Raw genomic sequence first — 19,765 nt, 5'->3', positions numbered from 1 at the left:
GCTGCTGTTGGCAGCATCCTCAGCTCTCAGGGAGTGCCCATCAGCTCCGGGGGCTTTGGCCTCTCAGGCTTGGGCAGTGGCCTCTGTGGCACGAGGTGCCTCCCCTGCTAAAGCTGCTGGCGATGGCCCTGGGGAAGGAAGCCAGGGACACACAGGATGGTACAAGCCTGGGATAGAGCATCAGTGCTCTATCTACCACTCAGATGACTTCTTTCTCATCTTTTGACTCATTAAAGTTCTGCTGCATCCCAGTCCATGCCTCTGTGTCATCCTTTGCCCTGCACATGCTCACCCTGCATGTCCAGTGAGGGAGGTGTTGCTGTGTGCTTCCAGGAGGGCGTTGTTGGAAGTGGCATTGCCATGGTTGTCAACATTGCATTCATTACTCTAACGCAGCATTGATTACTCATATTAAGTGTGACCTTTCTAAATTCCTCTGCCTCTCTGTACCTCCAAGAATTACCTGATGCCATTCAGCGACCATTCAGATACTCCAGGAATTCTTTTAGTTCTCCCATCAAAGCCTTCCTTCTCTTCTCTGTTGTCAGCACAGCCTGTGTCCTCAGTCTCTCATCCACAAGTAAATGTTTCAGCCCACTCACTAACCTGCCCAATCTTCATGTATTTCACTTCCCTTGCTGGAGATATTTTTGTGTTACAGTCCAGTAGGCAGCACAGCATGCTTGATGCCATCTGGGGAGTGCAGAGCAGAGTGGGATCTTTGCTCCCATCGATATCCTGTTGACAGTCGTGCTCTGATAGCCCACGATGTTGATGACAGTCCTTGGTGTCCAGGAACACTCCTGGCACTTCCTCCTGTCTTGATGGTGTTACCACAGAAGCACCTCACCTGGGCCCTGCTTTTCAGAGGCTGAAGCATGTGACAGGGTTGGCTACTACAGTGCCAACTTCAAATCTGGACTCTGTGAGGATGTTTGTCACTGTGCCCAGCTGTGTCCTGCAGCCGTTCAGCTGCTCCTCTCCCTCAGATGCTCCTGGACAGTTCTTTGAGACGCTCAGCCCACACCCGCTGCCTCTCCCTGCCTCCCTCCATCCAGAAACTCTCCCAGGAAAGTTGCATTGAGGAAATCCACAATATCAGAACGGCCTGGGAAAAGAAAAGACTGAGAGCAGACCTTTAAGGAAGACATGGGGACACTGGAGATTGAAAACTGGACATGAGCCAGCAGTGTGCCTTTGCAGCTGAGAAATTTCCTCAGGTCCAGGGCTGCACAAACAGAACCATGGCCAGCAGGTCAAGGCAGGGGATTCTCCCCTTCTTATCTGCTCTGCTTAGACCTCAGCCGGAGCCCTGAATCCAGTCTGGAGTCCTCAATTCAAAGTAGACACGGAGCTGAGAGAGCAGCTCCAGACAAGGGCGGCAAAATGATCACACGGATGCATTGCCCCGGCTCTGGAGAAAGGCTGGGGGGAGTGGAGGTTTCTGAGGCAGGAGAAGAGCAGGCTCTGGGGAGAGCTCATTGCAGCCTTTCAATATGTAAAGGGCATGAATGAGGAGGTTGGAGAGAGGCGTTTTCTCAAGGCCTGCACTGATTGGACAAGGAGCAACAGTTTTAAACTGAACTAGGATAAATACAGATGGGACATGAGGAAGATTTTTACTATGGTGAGAGTGGTAGGACACTGGGAAATGCTGCCTAGAGAATGATGGCGTGTCCCATCTTGGGAAGGGTTCACGGGCACGTTTGCTCAAACCTTATGGGATGCAGTGACAGATATCCGTGTCCACGGCAGCAGGGCTGGACTGGATAAACCTCAACGGTCTCTTCCAACCAAATCCATTCTATGATGCCATGATAACAGGGGGCTGTGAGAAGGCAGCCCACTGCACGGTGTCCCTCCCTTTGAGAACATCCTGTGTTAGGATGGGATCTGCTGGAGTCTGAAGGGAATCCAGAACCTCTGTCTGGTCAGTAACACACTCAATGCTGACTACTCGTGTCACAGTGTGGAGAGGAAAAGGAAAAGAAGTGCAAACAAAGTGAATGTTTATTCCTAGACAATGTGGGGAAGTTCTACCCTGACCCAAAGAGGCTCAAAAATTCAGAACCCAGAGAGTCGCTCAGTGCACACTGAGCACAGCCAATGCCAGCCTGTGATGACAATCAGTGCAAAACCAGCCCCAACAACCCCCTCCCAGAAACACCCCAGGGCAGCCTCTCTGCCTTGGGAGAGGGTCTGCAGGGCAAAGGATGACACATAGGCAGGGGCTGTGATGCAGCAGAATTTAATGGGTCAAGAGAGGGGAAAGAGGGGGATCCAGGTGGAGGCTCCAGTGCAGGGAGCAGCTTTAGCAGGGGAAGCACCTCGTGCCACAGAGGCCACTGCCCAAGCCTGAGAGGCCAAAGCCCCCGGAGCTGATGGGCACTCCCTGAGAGCTGAGGATGCTGCCAACAGCAGCCGAGGTGGAGGATCCCACGGCGGTGTTCTGTGGGAAGGAGCTGAGGATGGGCCCGGGCAGGGTCACCACCACGGGCGAGGGCTGGATGGCCACGGTGGAGTCCGGGGTCTTCTGGACAGAGGGCTCATTGCAGCTGCTGGCCAGCGGGGTGGGGCCGCTGGACTGGCAGGGCCGGCACGGGGTGAAGCAGGACATGTCTTGGGGCTGCAGGTGCACCTGGAACAGAGAGCAGAGAGGGGCAGACCATGAGGGGTGTTTCAAGAGCAACCTGTCACCCCCCACGTGAGGGATACCCTTTTTCTCTTCCCTAAAGGACTCCACTAGTAGCCCACAAGCATCTCTTTTCCCCTAGAAGAACTCAGCAGGAATTGCAGACCCAGGGAGGACCCCACGTAGCTCACGGCTCCAGACAAGTCTCTCTGAAGTCTGAACCTTTTCCTTTCCCCAGTGTCTGGATCCTTTCCTTGTAGAGGGATTCCTTGTGGAATATAGGATACCCCAGGAGGGCTTGGGCATCCCAGGGCTGTTGCAGAAGTACCCCTGACAGGGCCTCAGGCTGAAAACAGGCTTGCAAGGCACCTGCTAGCTGGCAGCCTTGAACAGCCTTGGGAAAAGGTATACACTGGTCAGCTCCCCCGCTGCTTAGAGGCTTTCTCATGGGAAAGGGGCGTGAACTTTGGGAGAAGTATAACTTGGTGTAACCGGTTTAAAAAAACGGGAGCACGATGCTCAAATCGTATCGGTGTTCGTATCGTGACCCTGGCTGGATTCCCCTGCTCCCGGGACTCCCCCTGCTTCATTTCCTATCCATGCATTCTCATGGCCCCAGAATATGACAGAGAGAAGTATGTGCTGAGGCAGCCCACAAGAGGAGGAAAAGGAGGATAAGGAGGGGGATAAGAGAAAAGTCTTCCAAACTCACCTTGTTCCCAGTGAGATGGAACCGTAAAGAGTGGATGAGAGAATGAAGAGAAGGTCCTGCTTTTATACTGCTCCTGCACCGCCCCAGGCCCGCAGTCACTGCGCAAGAGCAGTAATTTTCCTACAGACTCGCCTCCCCAGCAAAATATCCTCCCTAATGCCACAGCTTGTGCTTTTGTTTCCATCAACGCTGCCATTTTCATTCCCTCCTTTCTGACGTGACCAATAGGCCTCCAAGGATTCTTTCAAGCACTGAGATGAAAGGCCCAAGGATTTTCTGGGCAGTGACACATCAGTACGTGCAGAAGATGAGTTGCATGTGCTGGAGGGGTCTATGCAGACAGTTGACACCTATCTGGGGAAATACGGTGTGGTTGTTTTCTACCTTCTTTGCAGGCAGCTGGACATACCCTCCCACCAAGCCTGTCTTCTCCTTATGTGACAGTTTGTTTGGCAAGGTTGTCCCCTCTCATGGCTGCCTTGTGGGACTCCCAGTGTGTGCCATCAGCAGTTGTGAGGGAAGATAACTTTGCTCTCCTGGACGCCAGGATTCCTTGAGATGCCCTCTGGAGCTGGGTCCCTTCTCACTGTCGTAGGGGTGTGTGGAGGTTGAGTAAATACCTTGTTCTTCCCATTTTCCTCAGATCAACATACACTTTGGCCACACGCTTTGGCCCCATACTAGCCGAGGATACTTTTCCAAAAGAAGCTGATTGTCCTGAAAGCCCCCTTGTTGCAGCGGGGATTACTGCAACATGTATAAGACAGCGAGGCCCGTGGAGAAGAAATACGGACCGATTCTTGGTAGAAGTTTTAGAGATGTTTATTTTCCAGCCCCGACTGGGGACGGCGACTGCCGAGGAACTGTAGCAATCATGGGACCAGAAGTTCCTTCCCTGCACAGGGGAACACAAAACAATCAATGGGGAAAAAGGTTGGCCAGGGAGTGGGGAAACCCGGTGCCTCCACCCTGGGACCCCTCTCCCAGGACCCCATGGCAGGGGGGAGGAGCCCCAACACTTCACCCCTTTGTTTTAACTAAAAGAGATTTAAAACTTGACATTGGAAACAACTGGATAAATGTAAGATAACAATTTCAAAAGAAAACAAGCCACCCTCCCGAGTCTCTAAATGTCCAAATGGATTTTTCCTCTGGAACATCTTAAGGCTGGCAGAAGGGAGACAGGACTCTCTGAGCATGCTTTGTGGGGAAACTGAGGCAGGAGAGGGTTTCTCCCATTTCTACCTGTTGGAACTCTAATCAAAAATAATTAATTTCTTCCCTCCCCTTTTTCATCCACCCCTTGGCATCCGAGAGGTGTTGTAGGGAAAGGGAATTGTAGAGGGAAGCCATGGGGTGAAAAATGGATTAGGGATAAATTGCAGATGGGGTTAACTTAGGAAAGGGTTCATATTGGGTATGGGGTAAAAGGGGAAAGTAGGCTGCTGGTAGGGAAGTTGCTGCGATGGATATTGTTTATAATTTTGTGCATAATGGCTGCCTTTGACTGGAATACCACCAGGCCCTGTCACGTGGGCCACCTGTGGGCCTTTTCTTCCTTGCACAATATCAAATTGTACAGCTTCTCCATCTCCTACACTTTGGAGGTATTTTTCAAGGTTCTTCCTTTTAATGGCAGTTCTAGGGATGAATACATCTTCCTGGTTGTCACAACTCATTATAAAACCACAGTTGTTTTTGACATTGTACCACTTCACAATTCCTGTGATTTTTGTTGCTAGAACTTCTCCTATTACGTGCTTGCGTCCGTGTCGTGGCTGCTGGTCCTGCGAGGCCACTGCTCCGCTGACTCCAACGCCTCGGTCGGGCCCCAGCGTTGCTGCTGCTCCGCGCCCTCCGAGAGGCGCCGCTTCGGCTCGGTGCTGCACTGCGCGGCTTCTCGTGTCGCTGTGGAAACCGCCGCTTCTCGCGCTACGAAGCTCTCCGAGCCGTGTGCTCGGAGCGGGTTCCCATGCTGAGCCCGGTTCCTGGCTGCTCGCAGGGGCCGCCTCTCTGCTGCACGTGGCCCACGGCACCCGCGGCGCCTGCGGCGTCGCTCCCTCACTCGCAGTCGCATGGCAGGGGACCCCGAGACAGGGATGGGGTCCGCTACAAGGCGCGGGCTCCCGAGGGGGCCGGGCGCATCCAGCGTGGGCACCTCCGCCGGCACAGGCAGGGGACACCCTGTGGCTGCAGTCACGCGCTCCTGGGATGGCCACCGCACTGTCCCAGCCGTGTGATGATGGTCACCTTCTGCCACAGAGGTAATGGGACCATGCACATGCGCCTGAAGAGCTTCACTGATTACAGGAGGTGCACGGAGATGTTCTATCACTAGTCCATGTTTTCATTGAGTCAATATCTCACCCAAGATCTCGGACCAAAAATCCAAGTCACCAGTTCCAGGAGGATTAATATCAAAAAGTAAGTCTCGAGAAATACAAAAGAAATTTTTGAAAAGCCAGTCAAAAAAATGTTCTAGATCTCCCAGAGCAAGTTTCCTGTTTTGCTGTGCCAGGATTCCTTTAACTTCTAGATACATTTCTTTCTGTGGCTTAGACAGCCACACTTCCCACGATTCCTCCATAGTCCAGAGAGAACAGCCAAACCAAGGCAAGAAGACAGAGATCCAGAGTGTCCTTTTTCTCATGAATTTTCGGGAATCTTCAGAATTTCAGTTATTCCTCAGGTGCTGTCTCCAAGGGATCGTTCTGCCCACCATTGTTGCAGTGGGGAATTTTGCAACCTGCATAAGACAGCGAGGCCCGTGGAAAAATATAAGGACCGATTCTTGATAGATGTTTTTCAGAGATGTTTATTTTCCAGCCGCATGGCCGGCGACTGCCGAAGAACTGTAACAATCACGGGACCAGCAGGGTCCTTCCCGGGCAGGGGAACACAAAACACCCAATGGGGAACGAGCTTGACCAGAGAGTGGAGAAACCCGGTGCCTCTACCCCGGGGCCCCTTCTCCCCGGACACCATGGCAGGGGGGAGGAACCCCAACAGCCCCTGAGCTGTGGGAGGGATGGTAACAAGTTCATGCTGAGGGCAAGGTCTGTTTGAGCTGCCTGGAGCTCTTTACAAGGAACAGCCCAAAGACTGAAGATGCTTTTCCCAAGGCATGGATGGAGCTGCCCTTGCTGGAGGGGAATTCAGCTGTGTGTGGGTCATGGGCCTACATGCAGCACGTCACCAAAAGACGGACACACGGCCAACCCAAACTTGGAGCATGACTCCATGGGTAGGGTGAGTCTCTCCCTGGAAATTTTGCCTACTGAAGGCATTCCCTTGCCCTGCTGGATGCTCTCCAGCTGCCTCCATGTCTGCAGGGCAGGGAAGTACAGCCCTGCTTGATGTGGCTTGAGAGCTGGGTTTGTACCCAGGGCCCTTCTGAGCACGTCCCCCGCCTGAGCATCCCCTGGCATGTGGTACCACAGGGTCCTTCCAGCTCAGTCACCGGGGAGTTGTGCAAATTTCCAGCTTCCCCACTGGTGATGGTTTGTGCTCCAGGCTGAGGCAGCCTTTAGGTCCGGGGAAAGGAAGCGTGAGGAAGCACTAATGCCAGGAGAAGTCATGTCACGTGAAGCCCAGGGATGTGTCCCAGATGGTGGGGAGATGTTTTCTGCAAACCTTTCTTTAACTCTGTAAAGCATTCTGTAGAGCCCCCCACCACAGCCTGAGACAAGCCTCAGGCCAGGTAGACGAGGCCTGTGCAGCCCTTCCCTTCCAGCTTCTGCTTGTATGGGTTGACTTTTCCCAGGCAATCCTTGACTTGGAGCTCATCCACTGCAATTACAAACAGCACTTCACTGTGCCAAGCCAACATCTCCTCCCTGCACGGGACCCCTCCTGTACTTCTGCGCTCACTGACGTGACAGTGCATGGGGTATCTTCTCCTTGTGGATCCTTGAAAGGATCCTGCAAGGCAGAGCAGGAATGTCAGCAATGAGGAAATGAAACGGCAGCGCTGACAGAAACAAAAGCACAGCTTGTGGTGTTAGGGAGGATATTTTGCTTTGGAGATGAGTCTGTTGGAAAATTACTTGTGCAGTGACTGTGGACCTGGGGTGGTGCAGGAGAAGTATAAAAGCCAGCCCTTCTCCTCACTCTCACATCCACTCCTCTTGTCTCCATCTCCTTGGGAGCAAGGTAAGCTTGAAGACTTTTCTGCTCTCCCTCCTTCTCTTCTCCTCCCTTCTGCTTTCTGCACATACCTGCCCCTTTGTTCTATGCTGGGTCATGGGGCTGCCTATGCTGGGAGAGGGCTGGGAACAGAAAGCGTGCAAGAGTTTGGGACTTGGCTGAAGTGAGTGATGGGATAGGTGGGATTACCCTGGGCTTGGTTGCTCTTGGCAGGGAACTTCTTGGCTAAATGGAAGGAGAAGCCTGTGGGCATCAGTACAGCACCTCCAGCTCTTGTTCCCATCTTGCCTTAACAAGGCAGCTGCATGGTGTGGTGACGGGTTGCTCTTCAAATGCCTCTCATGACTTTTTCTTGCCATCTCTGCCAGGTGCACCTGCAGCCCCAAGACATGTCCTGCTTCACCCCGTGCCGGCCCTGCCAGTCCAGCGGCCCCACCCCGCTGGCCAACAGCTGCAATGAGCCCTGTGTCCAGCAGTGCCAGGACTCCACCGTGGCCATCCAGCCCTCCGCAGTCGTGGTGACCCTGCCTGGGCCCATCCTCAGCTCCTTCCCACAGAACACCGCCGTGGGATCCTCCACCTCGGCTGCTGTTGGCAGCATCCTCAGCTCTCAGGGAGTGCCCATCAGCTCCGGGGGCTTTGGCCTCTCAGGCTTGGGCAGTGGCCTCTGTGGCACGAGGTGCCTCCCCTGCTAAAGCTGCTGGCGATGGCCCTGGGGAAGGAAGCCAGGGACACACAGGATGGTACAAGCCTGGGATAGAGCATCAGTGCTCTATCTACCACTCAGATGACTTCTTTCTCATCTTTTGACTCATTAAAGTTCTGCTGCATCCCAGTCCATGCCTCTGTGTCATCCTTTGCCCTGCACATGCTCACCCTGCATGTCCAGTGAGGGAGGTGTTGCTGTGTGCTTCCGGGAGGGCGTTGTTGGAAGTGGCATTGCCATGGTTGTCAACATTGCATTCATTATTCTAACGCAGCATTGATTACTCATATTAAGTGTGACCTTTCTAAATTCCTCTGCCTCTCTGTACCTCCAAGAATTACCTGATGCCATTCAGCGACCATTCAGATACTCCAGGAATTCTTTTAGTTCTCCCATCAAAGCCTTCCTTCTCTTCTCTGTTGTCAGCACAGCCTGTGTCCTCAGTCTCTCATCCACAAGTAAATGTTTCAGCCCACTCACTAACCTGCCCAATCTTCATGTATTTCACTTCCCTTGCTGGAGATATTTTTGTGTTACAGTCCAGTAGGCAGCACAGCATGCTTGATGCCATCTGGGGAGTGCAGAGCAGAGTGGGATCTTTGCTCCCATCGATATCCTGTTGACAGTCGTGCTCTGATAGCCCACGATGTTGATGACAGTCCTTGGTGTCCAGGAACACTCCTGGCACTTCCTCCTGTCTTGATGGTGTTACCACAGAAGCACCTCACCTGGGCCCTGCTTTTCAGAGGCTGAAGCATGTGACAGGGTTGGCTACTACAGTGCCAACTTCAAATCTGGACTCTGTGAGGATGTTTGTCACTGTGCCCAGCTGTGTCCTGCAGCCGTTCAGCTGCTCCTCTCCCTCAGATGCTCCTGGACAGTTCTTTGAGACGCTCAGCCCACACCCGCTGCCTCTCCCTGCCTCCCTCCATCCAGAAACTCTCCCAGGAAAGTTGCATTGAGGAAATCCACAATATCAGAACGGCCTGGGAAAAGAAAAGACTGAGAGCAGACCTTTAAGGAAGACATGGGGACACTGGAGATTGAAAACTGGACATGAGCCAGCAGTGTGCCTTTGCAGCTGAGAAATTTCCTCAGGTCCAGGGCTGCACAAACAGAACCATGGCCAGCAGGTCAAGGCAGGGGATTCTCCCCTTCTTATCTGCTCTGCTTAGACCTCAGCCGGAGCCCTGAATCCAGTCTGGAGTCCTCAATTCAAAGTAGACACGGAGCTGAGAGAGCAGCTCCAGACAAGGGCGGCAAAATGATCACACGGATGCATTGCCCCGGCTCTGGAGAAAGGCTGGGGGGAGTGGAGGTTTCTGAGGCAGGAGAAGAGCAGGCTCTGGGGAGAGCTCATTGCAGCCTTTCAATATGTAAAGGGCATGAATGAGGAGGTTGGAGAGAGGCGTTTTCTCAAGGCCTGCACTGATTGGACAAGGAGCAACAGTTTTAAACTGAACTAGGATAAATACAGATGGGACATGAGGAAGATTTTTACTATGGTGAGAGTGGTAGGACACTGGGAAATGCTGCCTAGAGAATGATGGCGTGTCCCATCTTGGGAAGGGTTCACGGGCACGTTTGCTCAAACCTTATGGGATGCAGTGACAGATATCCGTGTCCACGGCAGCAGGGCTGGACTGGATAAACCTCAACGGTCTCTTCCAACCAAATCCATTCTATGATGCCATGATAACAGGGGGCTGTGAGAAGGCAGCCCACTGCACGGTGTCCCTCCCTTTGAGAACATCCTGTGTTAGGATGGGATCTGCTGGAGTCTGAAGGGAATCCAGAACCTCTGTCTGGTCAGTAACACACTCAATGCTGACTACTCGTGTCACAGTGTGGAGAGGAAAAGGAAAAGAAGTGCAAACAAAGTGAATGTTTATTCCTAGACAATGTGGGGAAATTCTACCCTGACCCAAAGAGGCTCAAAAATTCAGAACCCAGAGAGTCACTCAGTGCACACTGAGCACAGCCAATGCCAGCCTGTGATGACAATCAGTGCAAAACCAGCCCCAACAACCCCCTCCCAGAAACACCCCAGGGCAGCCTCTCTGCCTTGGGAGAGGTTCTGCAGGGCAAAGGATGACACATAGGCAGGGGCTGTGATGCAGCAGAATTTAATGGGTCAAGAGAGGGGAAAGAGGGGGATCCAGGTGGAGGCTCCAGTGCAGGGAGCAGCTTTAGCAGGGGAAGCACCTCGTGCCACAGAGGCCACTGCCCAAGCCTGAGAGGCCAAAGCCCCCGGAGCTGATGGGCACTCCCTGAGAGCTGAGGATGCTGCCAACAGCAGCCGAGGTGGAGGATCCCACGGCGGTGTTCTGTGGGAAGGAGCTGAGGATGGGCCCGGGCAGGGTCACCACCACGGGCGAGGGCTGGATGGCCACGGTGGAGTCCGGGGTCTTCTGGACAGAGGGCTCATTGCAGCTGCTGGCCAGCGGGGTGGGGCCGCTGGACTGGCAGGGCCGGCACGGGGTGAAGCAGGACATGTCTTGGGGCTGCAGGTGCACCTGGAACAGAGAGCAGAGAGGGGCAGACCATGAGGGGTGTTTCAAGAGCAACCTGTCACCCCCCACGTGAGGGATACCCTTTTTCTCTTCCCTAAAGGACTCCACTAGTAGCCCACAAGCATCTCTTTTCCCCTAGAAGAACTCAGCAGGAATTGCAGACCCAGGGAGGACCCCACGTAGCTCACGGCTCCAGACAAGTCTCTCTGAAGTCTGAACCTTTTCCTTTCCCCAGTGTCTGGATCCTTTCCTTGTAGAGGGATTCCTTGTGGAATATAGGATACCCCAGGAGGGCTTGGGCATCCCAGGGCTGTTGCAGAAGTACCCCTGACAGGGCCTCAGGCTGAAAACAGGCTTGCAAGGCACCTGCTAGCTGGCAGCCTTGAACAGCCTTGGGAAAAGGTATACACTGGTCAGCTCCCCCGCTGCTTAGAGGCTTTCTCATGGGAAAGGGGCGTGAACTTTGGGAGAAGTATAACTTGGTGTAACCGGTTTAAAAAAACGGGAGCACGATGCTCAAATCGTATCGGTGTTCGTATCGTGACCCTGGCTGGATTCCCCTGCTCCCGGGACTCCCCCTGCTTCATTTCCTATCCATGCATTCTCATGGCCCCAGAATATGACAGAGAGAAGTATGTGCTGAGGCAGCCCACAAGAGGAGGAAAAGGAGGATAAGGAGGGGGATAAGAGAAAAGTCTTCCAAACTCACCTTGTTCCCAGTGAGATGGAACCGTAAAGAGTGGATGAGAGAATGAAGAGAAGGTCCTGCTTTTATACTGCTCCTGCACCGCCCCAGGCCCGCAGTCACTGCGCAAGAGCAGTAATTTTCCTACAGACTCGCCTCCCCAGCAAAATATCCTCCCTAATGCCACAGCTTGTGCTTTTGTTTCCATCAACGCTGCCATTTTCATTCCCTCCTTTCTGACGTGACCAATAGGCCTCCAAGGATTCTTTCAAGCACTGAGATGAAAGGCCCAAGGATTTTCTGGGCAGTGACACATCAGTACGTGCAGAAGATGAGTTGCATGTGCTGGAGGGGTCTATGCAGACAGTTGACACCTATCTGGGGAAATACGGTGTGGTTGTTTTCTACCTTCTTTGCAGGCAGCTGGACATACCCTCCCACCAAGCCTGTCTTCTCCTTATGTGACAGTTTGTTTGGCAAGGTTGTCCCCTCTCATGGCTGCCTTGTGGGACTCCCAGTGTGTGCCATCAGCAGTTGTGAGGGAAGATAACTTTGCTCTCCTGGACGCCAGGATTCCTTGAGATGCCCTCTGGAGCTGGGTCCCTTCTCACTGTCGTAGGGGTGTGTGGAGGTTGAGTAAATACCTTGTTCTTCCCATTTTCCTCAGATCAACATACACTTTGGCCACACGCTTTGGCCCCATACTAGCCGAGGATACTTTTCCAAAAGAAGCTGATTGTCCTGAAAGCCCCCTTGTTGCAGCGGGGATTACTGCAACATGTATAAGACAGCGAGGCCCGTGGAGAAGAAATACGGACCGATTCTTGGTAGAAGTTTTAGAGATGTTTATTTTCCAGCCCCGACTGGGGACGGCGACTGCCGAGGAACTGTAGCAATCATGGGACCAGAAGTTCCTTCCCTGCACAGGGGAACACAAAACAATCAATGGGGAAAAAGGTTGGCCAGGGAGTGGGGAAACCCGGTGCCTCCACCCTGGGACCCCTCTCCCAGGACCCCATGGCAGGGGGGAGGAGCCCCAACACTTCACCCCTTTGTTTTAACTAAAAGAGATTTAAAACTTGACATTGGAAACAACTGGATAAATGTAAGATAACAATTTCAAAAGAAAACAAGCCACCCTCCCGAGTCTCTAAATGTCCAAATGGATTTTTCCTCTGGAACATCTTAAGGCTGGCAGAAGGGAGACAGGACTCTCTGAGCATGCTTTGTGGGGAAACTGAGGCAGGAGAGGGTTTCTCCCATTTCTACCTGTTGGAACTCTAATCAAAAATAATTAATTTCTTCCCTCCCCTTTTTCATCCACCCCTTGGCATCCGAGAGGTGTTGTAGGGAAAGGGAATTGTAGAGGGAAGCCATGGGGTGAAAAATGGATTAGGGATAAATTGCAGATGGGGTTAACTTAGGAAAGGGTTCATATTGGGTATGGGGTAAAAGGGGAAAGTAGGCTGCTGGTAGGGAAGTTGCTGCGATGGATATTGTTTATAATTTTGTGCATAATGGCTGCCTTTGACTGGAATACCACCAGGCCCTGTCACGTGGGCCACCTGTGGGCCTTTTCTTCCTTGCACAATATCAAATTGTACAGCTTCTCCATCTCCTACACTTTGGAGGTATTTTTCAAGGTTCTTCCTTTTAATGGCAGTTCTAGGGATGAATACATCTTCCTGGTTGTCACAACTCATTATAAAACCACAGTTGTTTTTGACATTGTACCACTTCACAATTCCTGTGATTTTTGTTGCTAGAACTTCTCCTATTACGTGCTTGCGTCCGTGTCGTGGCTGCTGGTCCTGCGAGGCCACTGCTCCGCTGACTCCAACGCCTCGGTCGGGCCCCAGCGTTGCTGCTGCTCCGCGCCCTCCGAGAGGCGCCGCTTCGGCTCGGTGCTGCACTGCGCGGCTTCTCGTGTCGCTGTGGAAACCGCCGCTTCTCGCGCTACGAAGCTCTCCGAGCCGTGTGCTCGGAGCGGGTTCCCACGCTGAGCCCGGTTCCTGGCTGCTCGCAGGGGCCGCCTCTCTGCTGCACGTGGCCCACGGCACCCGCGGCGCCTGCGGCGTCGCTCCCTCACTCGCAGTCGCATGGCAGGGGACCCCGAGACAGGGATGGGGTCCGCGATAAGGCGCGGGCTCCCGAGGGGGCCGGGCGCATCCAGCGTGGGCACCTCCGCCGGCACAGGCAGGGGACACCCTGTGGCTGCAGTCACACGCTCCTGGGATGGCCACCGCACTGTCCCAGCCGTGTGATGATGGTCACCTTCTGCCACAGAGGTAATGGGACCATGCACATGCGCCTGAAGAGCTTCACTGATTACAGGAGGTGCACGGAGATGTTCTATCACTAGTCCATGTTTTCATTGAGTCAATATCTCACCCAAGATCTCGGACCAAAAATCCAAGTCACCAGTTCCAGGAGGATTAATATCAAAAAGTAAGTCTCGAGAAATACAAAAGAAATTTTTGAAAAGCCAGTCAAAAAAATGTTCTAGATCTCCCAGAGCAAGTTTCCTGTTTTGCTGTGCCAGGATTCCTTTAACTTCTAGATACATTTCTTTCTGTGGCTTAGACAGCCACACTTCCCACGATTCCTCCATAGTCCAGAGAGAACAGCCAAACCAAGGCAAGAAGACAGAGATCCAGAGTGTCCTTTTTCTCATGAATTTTCGGGAATCTTCAGAATTTCAGTTATTCCTCAGGTGCTGTCTCCAAGGGATCGTTCTGCCCACCATTGTTGCAGTGGGGAATTTTGCAACCTGCATAAGACAGCGAGGCCCGTGGAAAAATATAAGGACCGATTCTTGATAGATGTTTTTCAGAGATGTTTATTTTCCAGCCGCATGGCCGGCGACTGCCGAAGAACTGTAACAATCACGGGACCAGCAGGGTCCTTCCCGGGCAGGGGAACACAAAACACCCAATGGGGAACGAGCTTGACCAGAGAGTGGAGAAACCCGGTGGCTCTACCCCGGGGCCCCTTCTCCCCGGACACCATGGCAGGGGGGAGGAACCCCAACAGCCCCTGAGCTGTGGGAGGGATGGTAACAAGTTCATGCTGAGGGCAAGGTCTGTTTGAGCTGCCTGGAGCTCTTTACAAGGAACAGCCCAAAGACTGAAGATGCTTTTCCCAAGGCATGGATGGAGCTGCCCTTGCTGGAGGGGAATTCAGCTGTGTGTGGGTCATGGGCCTACATGCAGCACGTCACCAAAAGACGGACACACGGCCAACCCAAACTTGGAGCATGACTCCATGGGTAGGGTGAGTCTCTCCCTGGAAATTTTGCCTACTGAAGGCATTCCCTTGCCCTGCTGGATGCTCTCCAGCTGCCTCCATGTCTGCAGGGCAGGGAAGTACAGCCCTGCTTGATGTGGCTTGAGAGCTGGGTTTGTACCCAGGGCCCTTCTGAGCACGTCCCCCGCCTGAGCATCCCCTGGCATGTGGTACCACAGGGTCCTTCCAGCTCAGTCACCGGGGAGTTGTGCAAATTTCCAGCTTCCCCACTGGTGATGGTTTGTGCTCCAGGCTGAGGCAGCCTTTAGGTCCGGGGAAAGGAAGCGTGAGGAAGCACTAATGCCAGGAGAAGTCATGTCACGTGAAGCCCAGGGATGTGTCCCAGATGGTGGGGAGATGTTTTCTGCAAACCTTTCTTTAACTCTGTAAAGCATTCTGTAGAGCCCCCCACCACAGCCTGAGACAAGCCTCAGGCCAGGTAGACGAGGCCTGTGCAGCCCTTCCCTTCCAGCTTCTGCTTGTATGGGTTGACTTTTCCCAGGCAATCCTTGACTTGGAGCTCATCCACTGCAATTACAAACAGCACTTCACTGTGCCAAGCCAACATCTCCTCCCTGCACGGGACCCCTCCTGTACTTCTGCGCTCACTGACGTGACAGTGCATGGGGTATCTTCTCCTTGTGGATCCTTGAAAGGATCCTGCAAGGCAGAGCAGGAATGTCAGCAATGAGGAAATGAAACGGCAGCGCTGACAGAAACAAAAGCACAGCTTGTGGTGTTAGGGAGGATATTTTGCTTTGGAGATGAGTCTGTTGGAAAATTACTTGTGCAGTGACTGTGGACCTGGGGTGGTGCAGGAGAAGTATAAAAGCCAGCCCTTCTCCTCACTCTCACATCCACTCCTCTTGTCTCCATCTCCTTGGGAGCAAGGTAAGCTTGAAGACTTTTCTGCTCTCCCTCCTTCTCTTCTCCTCCCTTCTGCTTTCTGCACATACCTGCCCCTTTGTTCTATGCTGGGTCATGGGGCTGCCTATGCTGGGAGAGGGCTGGGAACAGAAAGCGTGCAAGAGTTTGGGACTTGGCTGAAGTGAGTGATGGGATAGGTGGGATTACCCTGGGCTTGGTTGCTCTTGGCAGGGAACTTCTTGGCTAAACGGAAGGAGAAGCCTGTGGGCATCAGTACAGCACCTCCAGCTCTTGTTCCCATCTTGCCTTAACAAGGCAGCTGCATGGTGTGGTGACGGGTTGCTCTTCAAATGCCTCTCATGACTTTTTCTTGCCATCTCTGCCAGGTGCACCTGCAGCCCCAAGACATGTCCTGCTTCACCCCGTGCCGGCCCTGCCAGTCCAGCGGCCCCACCCCGCTGGCCAACAGCTGCAATGAGCCCTGTGTCCAGCAGTGCCAGGACTCCACCGTGGCCATCCAGCCCTCGCCCGTGGTGGTGACCCTGCCTGGGCCCATCCTCAGCTCCTTCCCACAGAACACCGTGGTGGGATCCTCCACCTCGGCTGCTGTTGGCAGCATCCTCAGCTCTCAGGGAGTGCCCATCAGCTCCGGGGGCTTTGGCCTCTCAGGCTTGGGCAGTGGCCTCTGTGGCACGAGGTGCCTCCCCTGCTAAAGCTGCTGGCGATGGCCCTGGGGAAGGAAGCCAGGGACACACAGGATGGTACAAGCCTGGGATAGAGCATCAGTGCTCTATCTACCACTCAGATGACTTCTTTCTCATCTTTTGACTCATTAAAGTTCTGCTGCATCCCAGTCCATGCCTCTGTGTCATCCTTTGCCCTGCACATGCTCACCCTGCATGTCCAGTGAGGGAGGTGTTGCTGTGTGCTTCCAGGAGGGCGTTGTTGGAAGTGGCATTGCCATGGTTGTCAACATTGCATTCATTACTCTAACGCAGCATTGATTACTCATATTAAGTGTGACCTTTCTAAATTCCTCTGCCTCTCTGTACCTCCAAGAATTACCTGATGCCATTCAGCGACCATTCAGATACTCCAGGAATTCTTTTAGTTCTCCCATCAAAGCCTTCCTTCTCTTCTCTGTTGTCAGCACAGCCTGTGTCCTCAGTCTCTCATCCACAAGTAAATGTTTCAGCCCACTCACTAACCTGCCCAATCTTCATGTATTTCACTTCCCTTGCTGGAGATATTTTTGTGTTACAGTCCAGTAGGCAGCACAGCATGCTTGATGCCATCTGGGGAGTGCAGAGCAGAGTGGGATCTTTGCTCCCATCGATATCCTGTTGACAGTCGTGCTCTGATAGCCCACGATGTTGATGACAGTCCTTGGTGTCCAGGAACACTCCTGGCACTTCCTCCTGTCTTGATGGTGTTACCACAGAAGCACCTCACCTGGGCCCTGCTTTTCAGAGGCTGAAGCATGTGACAGGGTTGGCTACTACAGTGCCAACTTCAAATCTGGACTCTGTGAGGATGTTTGTCACTGTGCCCAGCTGTGTCCTGCAGCCGTTCAGCTGCTCCTCTCCCTCAGATGCTCCTGGACAGTTCTTTGAGATGCTCAGCCCACACCCGCTGCCTCTCCCTGCCTCCCTCCATCCAGAAACTCTCCCAGGAAAGTTGCATTGAGGAAATCCACAATATCAGAACGGCCTGGGAAAAGAAAAGACTGAGAGCAGACCTTTAAGGAAGACATGGGGACACTGGAGATTGAAAACTGGACATGAGCCAGCAGTGTGCCTTTGCAGCTGAGAAATTTCCTCAGGTCCAGGGCTGCACAAACAGAACCATGGCCAGCAGGTCAAGGCAGGGGATTCTCCCCTTCTTATCTGCTCTGCTTAGACCTCAGCCGGAGCCCTGAATCCAGTCTGGAGTCCTCAATTCAAAGTAGACACGGAGCTGAGAGAGCAGCTCCAGACAAGGGCGGCAAAATGATCACACGGATGCATTGCCCCGGCTCTGGAGAAAGGCTGGGGGGAGTGGAGGTTTCTGAGGCAGGAGAAGAGCAGGCTCTGGGGAGAGCTCATTGCAGCCTTTCAATATGTAAAGGGCATGAATGAGGAGGTTGGAGAGAGGCGTTTTCTCAAGGCCTGCACTGATTGGACAAGGAGCAACAGTTTTAAACTGAACTAGGATAAATACAGATGGGACATGAGGAAGATTTTTACTATGGTGAGAGTGGTAGGACACTGGGAAATGCTGCCTAGAGAATGATGGCGTGTCCCATCTTGGGAAGGGTTCACGGGCACGTTTGCTCAAACCTTATGGGATGCAGTGACAGATATCCGTGTCCACGGCAGCAGGGCTGGACTGGATAAACCTCAACGGTCTCTTCCAACCAAATCCATTCTATGATGCCATGATAACAGGGGGCTGTGAGAAGGCAGCCCACTGCACGGTGTCCCTCCCTTTGAGAACATCCTGTGTTAGGATGGGATCTGCTGGAGTCTGAAGGGAATCCAGAACCTCTGTCTGGTCAGTAACACACTCAATGCTGACTACTCGTGTCACAGTGTGGAGAGGAAAAGGAAAAGAAGTGCAAACAAAGTGAATGTTTATTCCTAGACAATGTGGGGAAGTTCTACCCTGACCCAAAGAGGCTCAAAAATTCAGAACCCAGAGAGTCGCTCAGTGCACACTGAGCACAGCCAATGCCAGCCTGTGATGACAACCAGTGCAAAACCAACCCCAACAACCCCCTCCCAGAAACACCCCAGGGCAGCCTCTCTGCCTTGGGAGAGGGTCTGCAGGGCAAAGGATGACACATAGGCAGGGGCTGTGATGCAGCAGAATTTAATGGGTCAAGAGAGGGGAAAGAGGGGGATCCAGGTGGAGGCTCCAGTGCAGGGAGCAGCTTTAGCAGGGGAAGCACCTCGTGCCACAGAGGCCACTGCCCAAGCCTGAGAGGCCAAAGCCCCCGGAGCTGATGGGCACTCCCTGAGAGCTGAGGATGCTGCCAACAGCAGCCGAGGTGGAGGATCCCACGGCGGTGTTCTGTGGGAAGGAGCTGAGGATGGGCCCGGGCAGGGTCACCACCACGGGCGAGGGCTGGATGGCCACGGTGGAGTCCGGGGTCTTCTGGACAGAGGGCTCATTGCAGCTGCTGGCCAGCGGGGTGGGGCCGCTGGACTGGCAGGGCCGGCACGGGGTGAAGCAGGACATGTCTTGGGGCTGCAGGTGCACCTGGAACAGAGAGCAGAGAGGGGCAGACCATGAGGGGTGTTTCAAGAGCAACCTGTCACCCCCCACGTGAGGGATACCCTTTTTCTCTTCCCTAAAGGACTCCACTAGTAGCCCACAAGCATCTCTTTTCCCCTAGAAGAACTCAGCAGGAATTGCAGACCCAGGGAGGACCCCACGTAGCTCACGGCTCCAGACAAGTCTCTCTGAAGTCTGAACCTTTTCCTTTCCCCAGTGTCTGGATCCTTTCCTTGTAGAGGGATTCCTTGTGGAATATAGGATACCCCAGGAGGGCTTGGGCATCCCAGGGCTGTTGCAGAAGTACCCCTGACAGGGCCTCAGGCTGAAAACAGGCTTGCAAGGCACCTGCTAGCTGGCAGCCTTGAACAGCCTTGGGAAAAGGTATACACTGGTCAGCTCCCCCGCTGCTTAGAGGCTTTCTCATGGGAAAGGGGCGTGAACTTTGGGAGAAGTATAACTTGGTGTAACCGGTTTAAAAAAACGGGAGCACGATGCTCAAATCGTATCGGTGTTCGTATCGTGACCCTGGCTGGATTCCCCTGCTCCCGGGACTCCCCCTGCTTCATTTCCTATCCATGCATTCTCATGGCCCCAGAATATGACAGAGAGAAGTATGTGCTGAGGCAGCCCACAAGAGGAGGAAAAGGAGGATAAGGAGGGGGATAAGAGAAAAGTCTTCCAAACTCACCTTGTTCCCAGTGAGATGGAACCGTAAAGAGTGGATGAGAGAATGAAGAGAAGGTCCTGCTTTTATACTGCTCCTGCACCGCCCCAGGCCCGCAGTCACTGCGCAAGAGCAGTAATTTTCCTACAGACTCGCCTCCCCAGCAAAATATCCTCCCTAATGCCACAGCTTGTGCTTTTGTTTCCATCAACGCTGCCATTTTCATTCCCTCCTTTCTGACGTGACCAATAGGCCTCCAAGGATTCTTTCAAGCACTGAGATGAAAGGCCCAAGGAT

The 19,765-nt window shown here is 53.3% G+C and overlaps 3 protein-coding genes across 3 annotated transcripts; 1 reads left to right on the top strand and 2 right to left on the bottom strand.

Annotated features, from left to right (window-relative positions):
• Positions 1 to 2,311: 2,311 nt before the first annotated feature.
• LOC309582456 (feather keratin 1-like) lies at positions 2,312 to 2,617 on the bottom strand (the record flags this gene model as incomplete). The annotated part of the gene is made up of 1 exon (XM_082297616.1): positions 2,312 to 2,617. One exon carries the CDS (start codon positions 2,615 to 2,617, stop codon positions 2,312 to 2,314), a length of 306 nt encoding a protein of 101 aa, XP_082153742.1.
• A 13,336-nt stretch (positions 2,618 to 15,953) lies between these two features.
• LOC309582459 (feather keratin 1-like) lies at positions 15,954 to 16,259 on the top strand (the record flags this gene model as incomplete). The annotated part of the gene is made up of 1 exon (XM_082297619.1): positions 15,954 to 16,259. The coding sequence occupies one exon, from the start codon at positions 15,954 to 15,956 to the stop codon at positions 16,257 to 16,259; it is 306 nt and encodes a 101-aa protein (XP_082153745.1).
• Positions 16,260 to 18,459: 2,200 nt separating this feature from the next.
• LOC309582461 (feather keratin 1-like) lies at positions 18,460 to 18,765 on the bottom strand (the record flags this gene model as incomplete). Its single annotated transcript, XM_082297621.1, has 1 exon — positions 18,460 to 18,765. One exon carries the CDS (start codon positions 18,763 to 18,765, stop codon positions 18,460 to 18,462), a length of 306 nt encoding a protein of 101 aa, XP_082153747.1.
• Between the last annotated feature and the right edge of the window lie 1,000 nt (positions 18,766 to 19,765).

This window comes from Coloeus monedula, assembly GCF_965178545.1.
Source record: "Coloeus monedula genome assembly, chromosome: 26".
Taxonomy (NCBI): Eukaryota; Metazoa; Chordata; class Aves; order Passeriformes; family Corvidae; genus Coloeus; species Coloeus monedula.
This window is presented reverse-complemented; position numbering and strand designations above follow the sequence as displayed.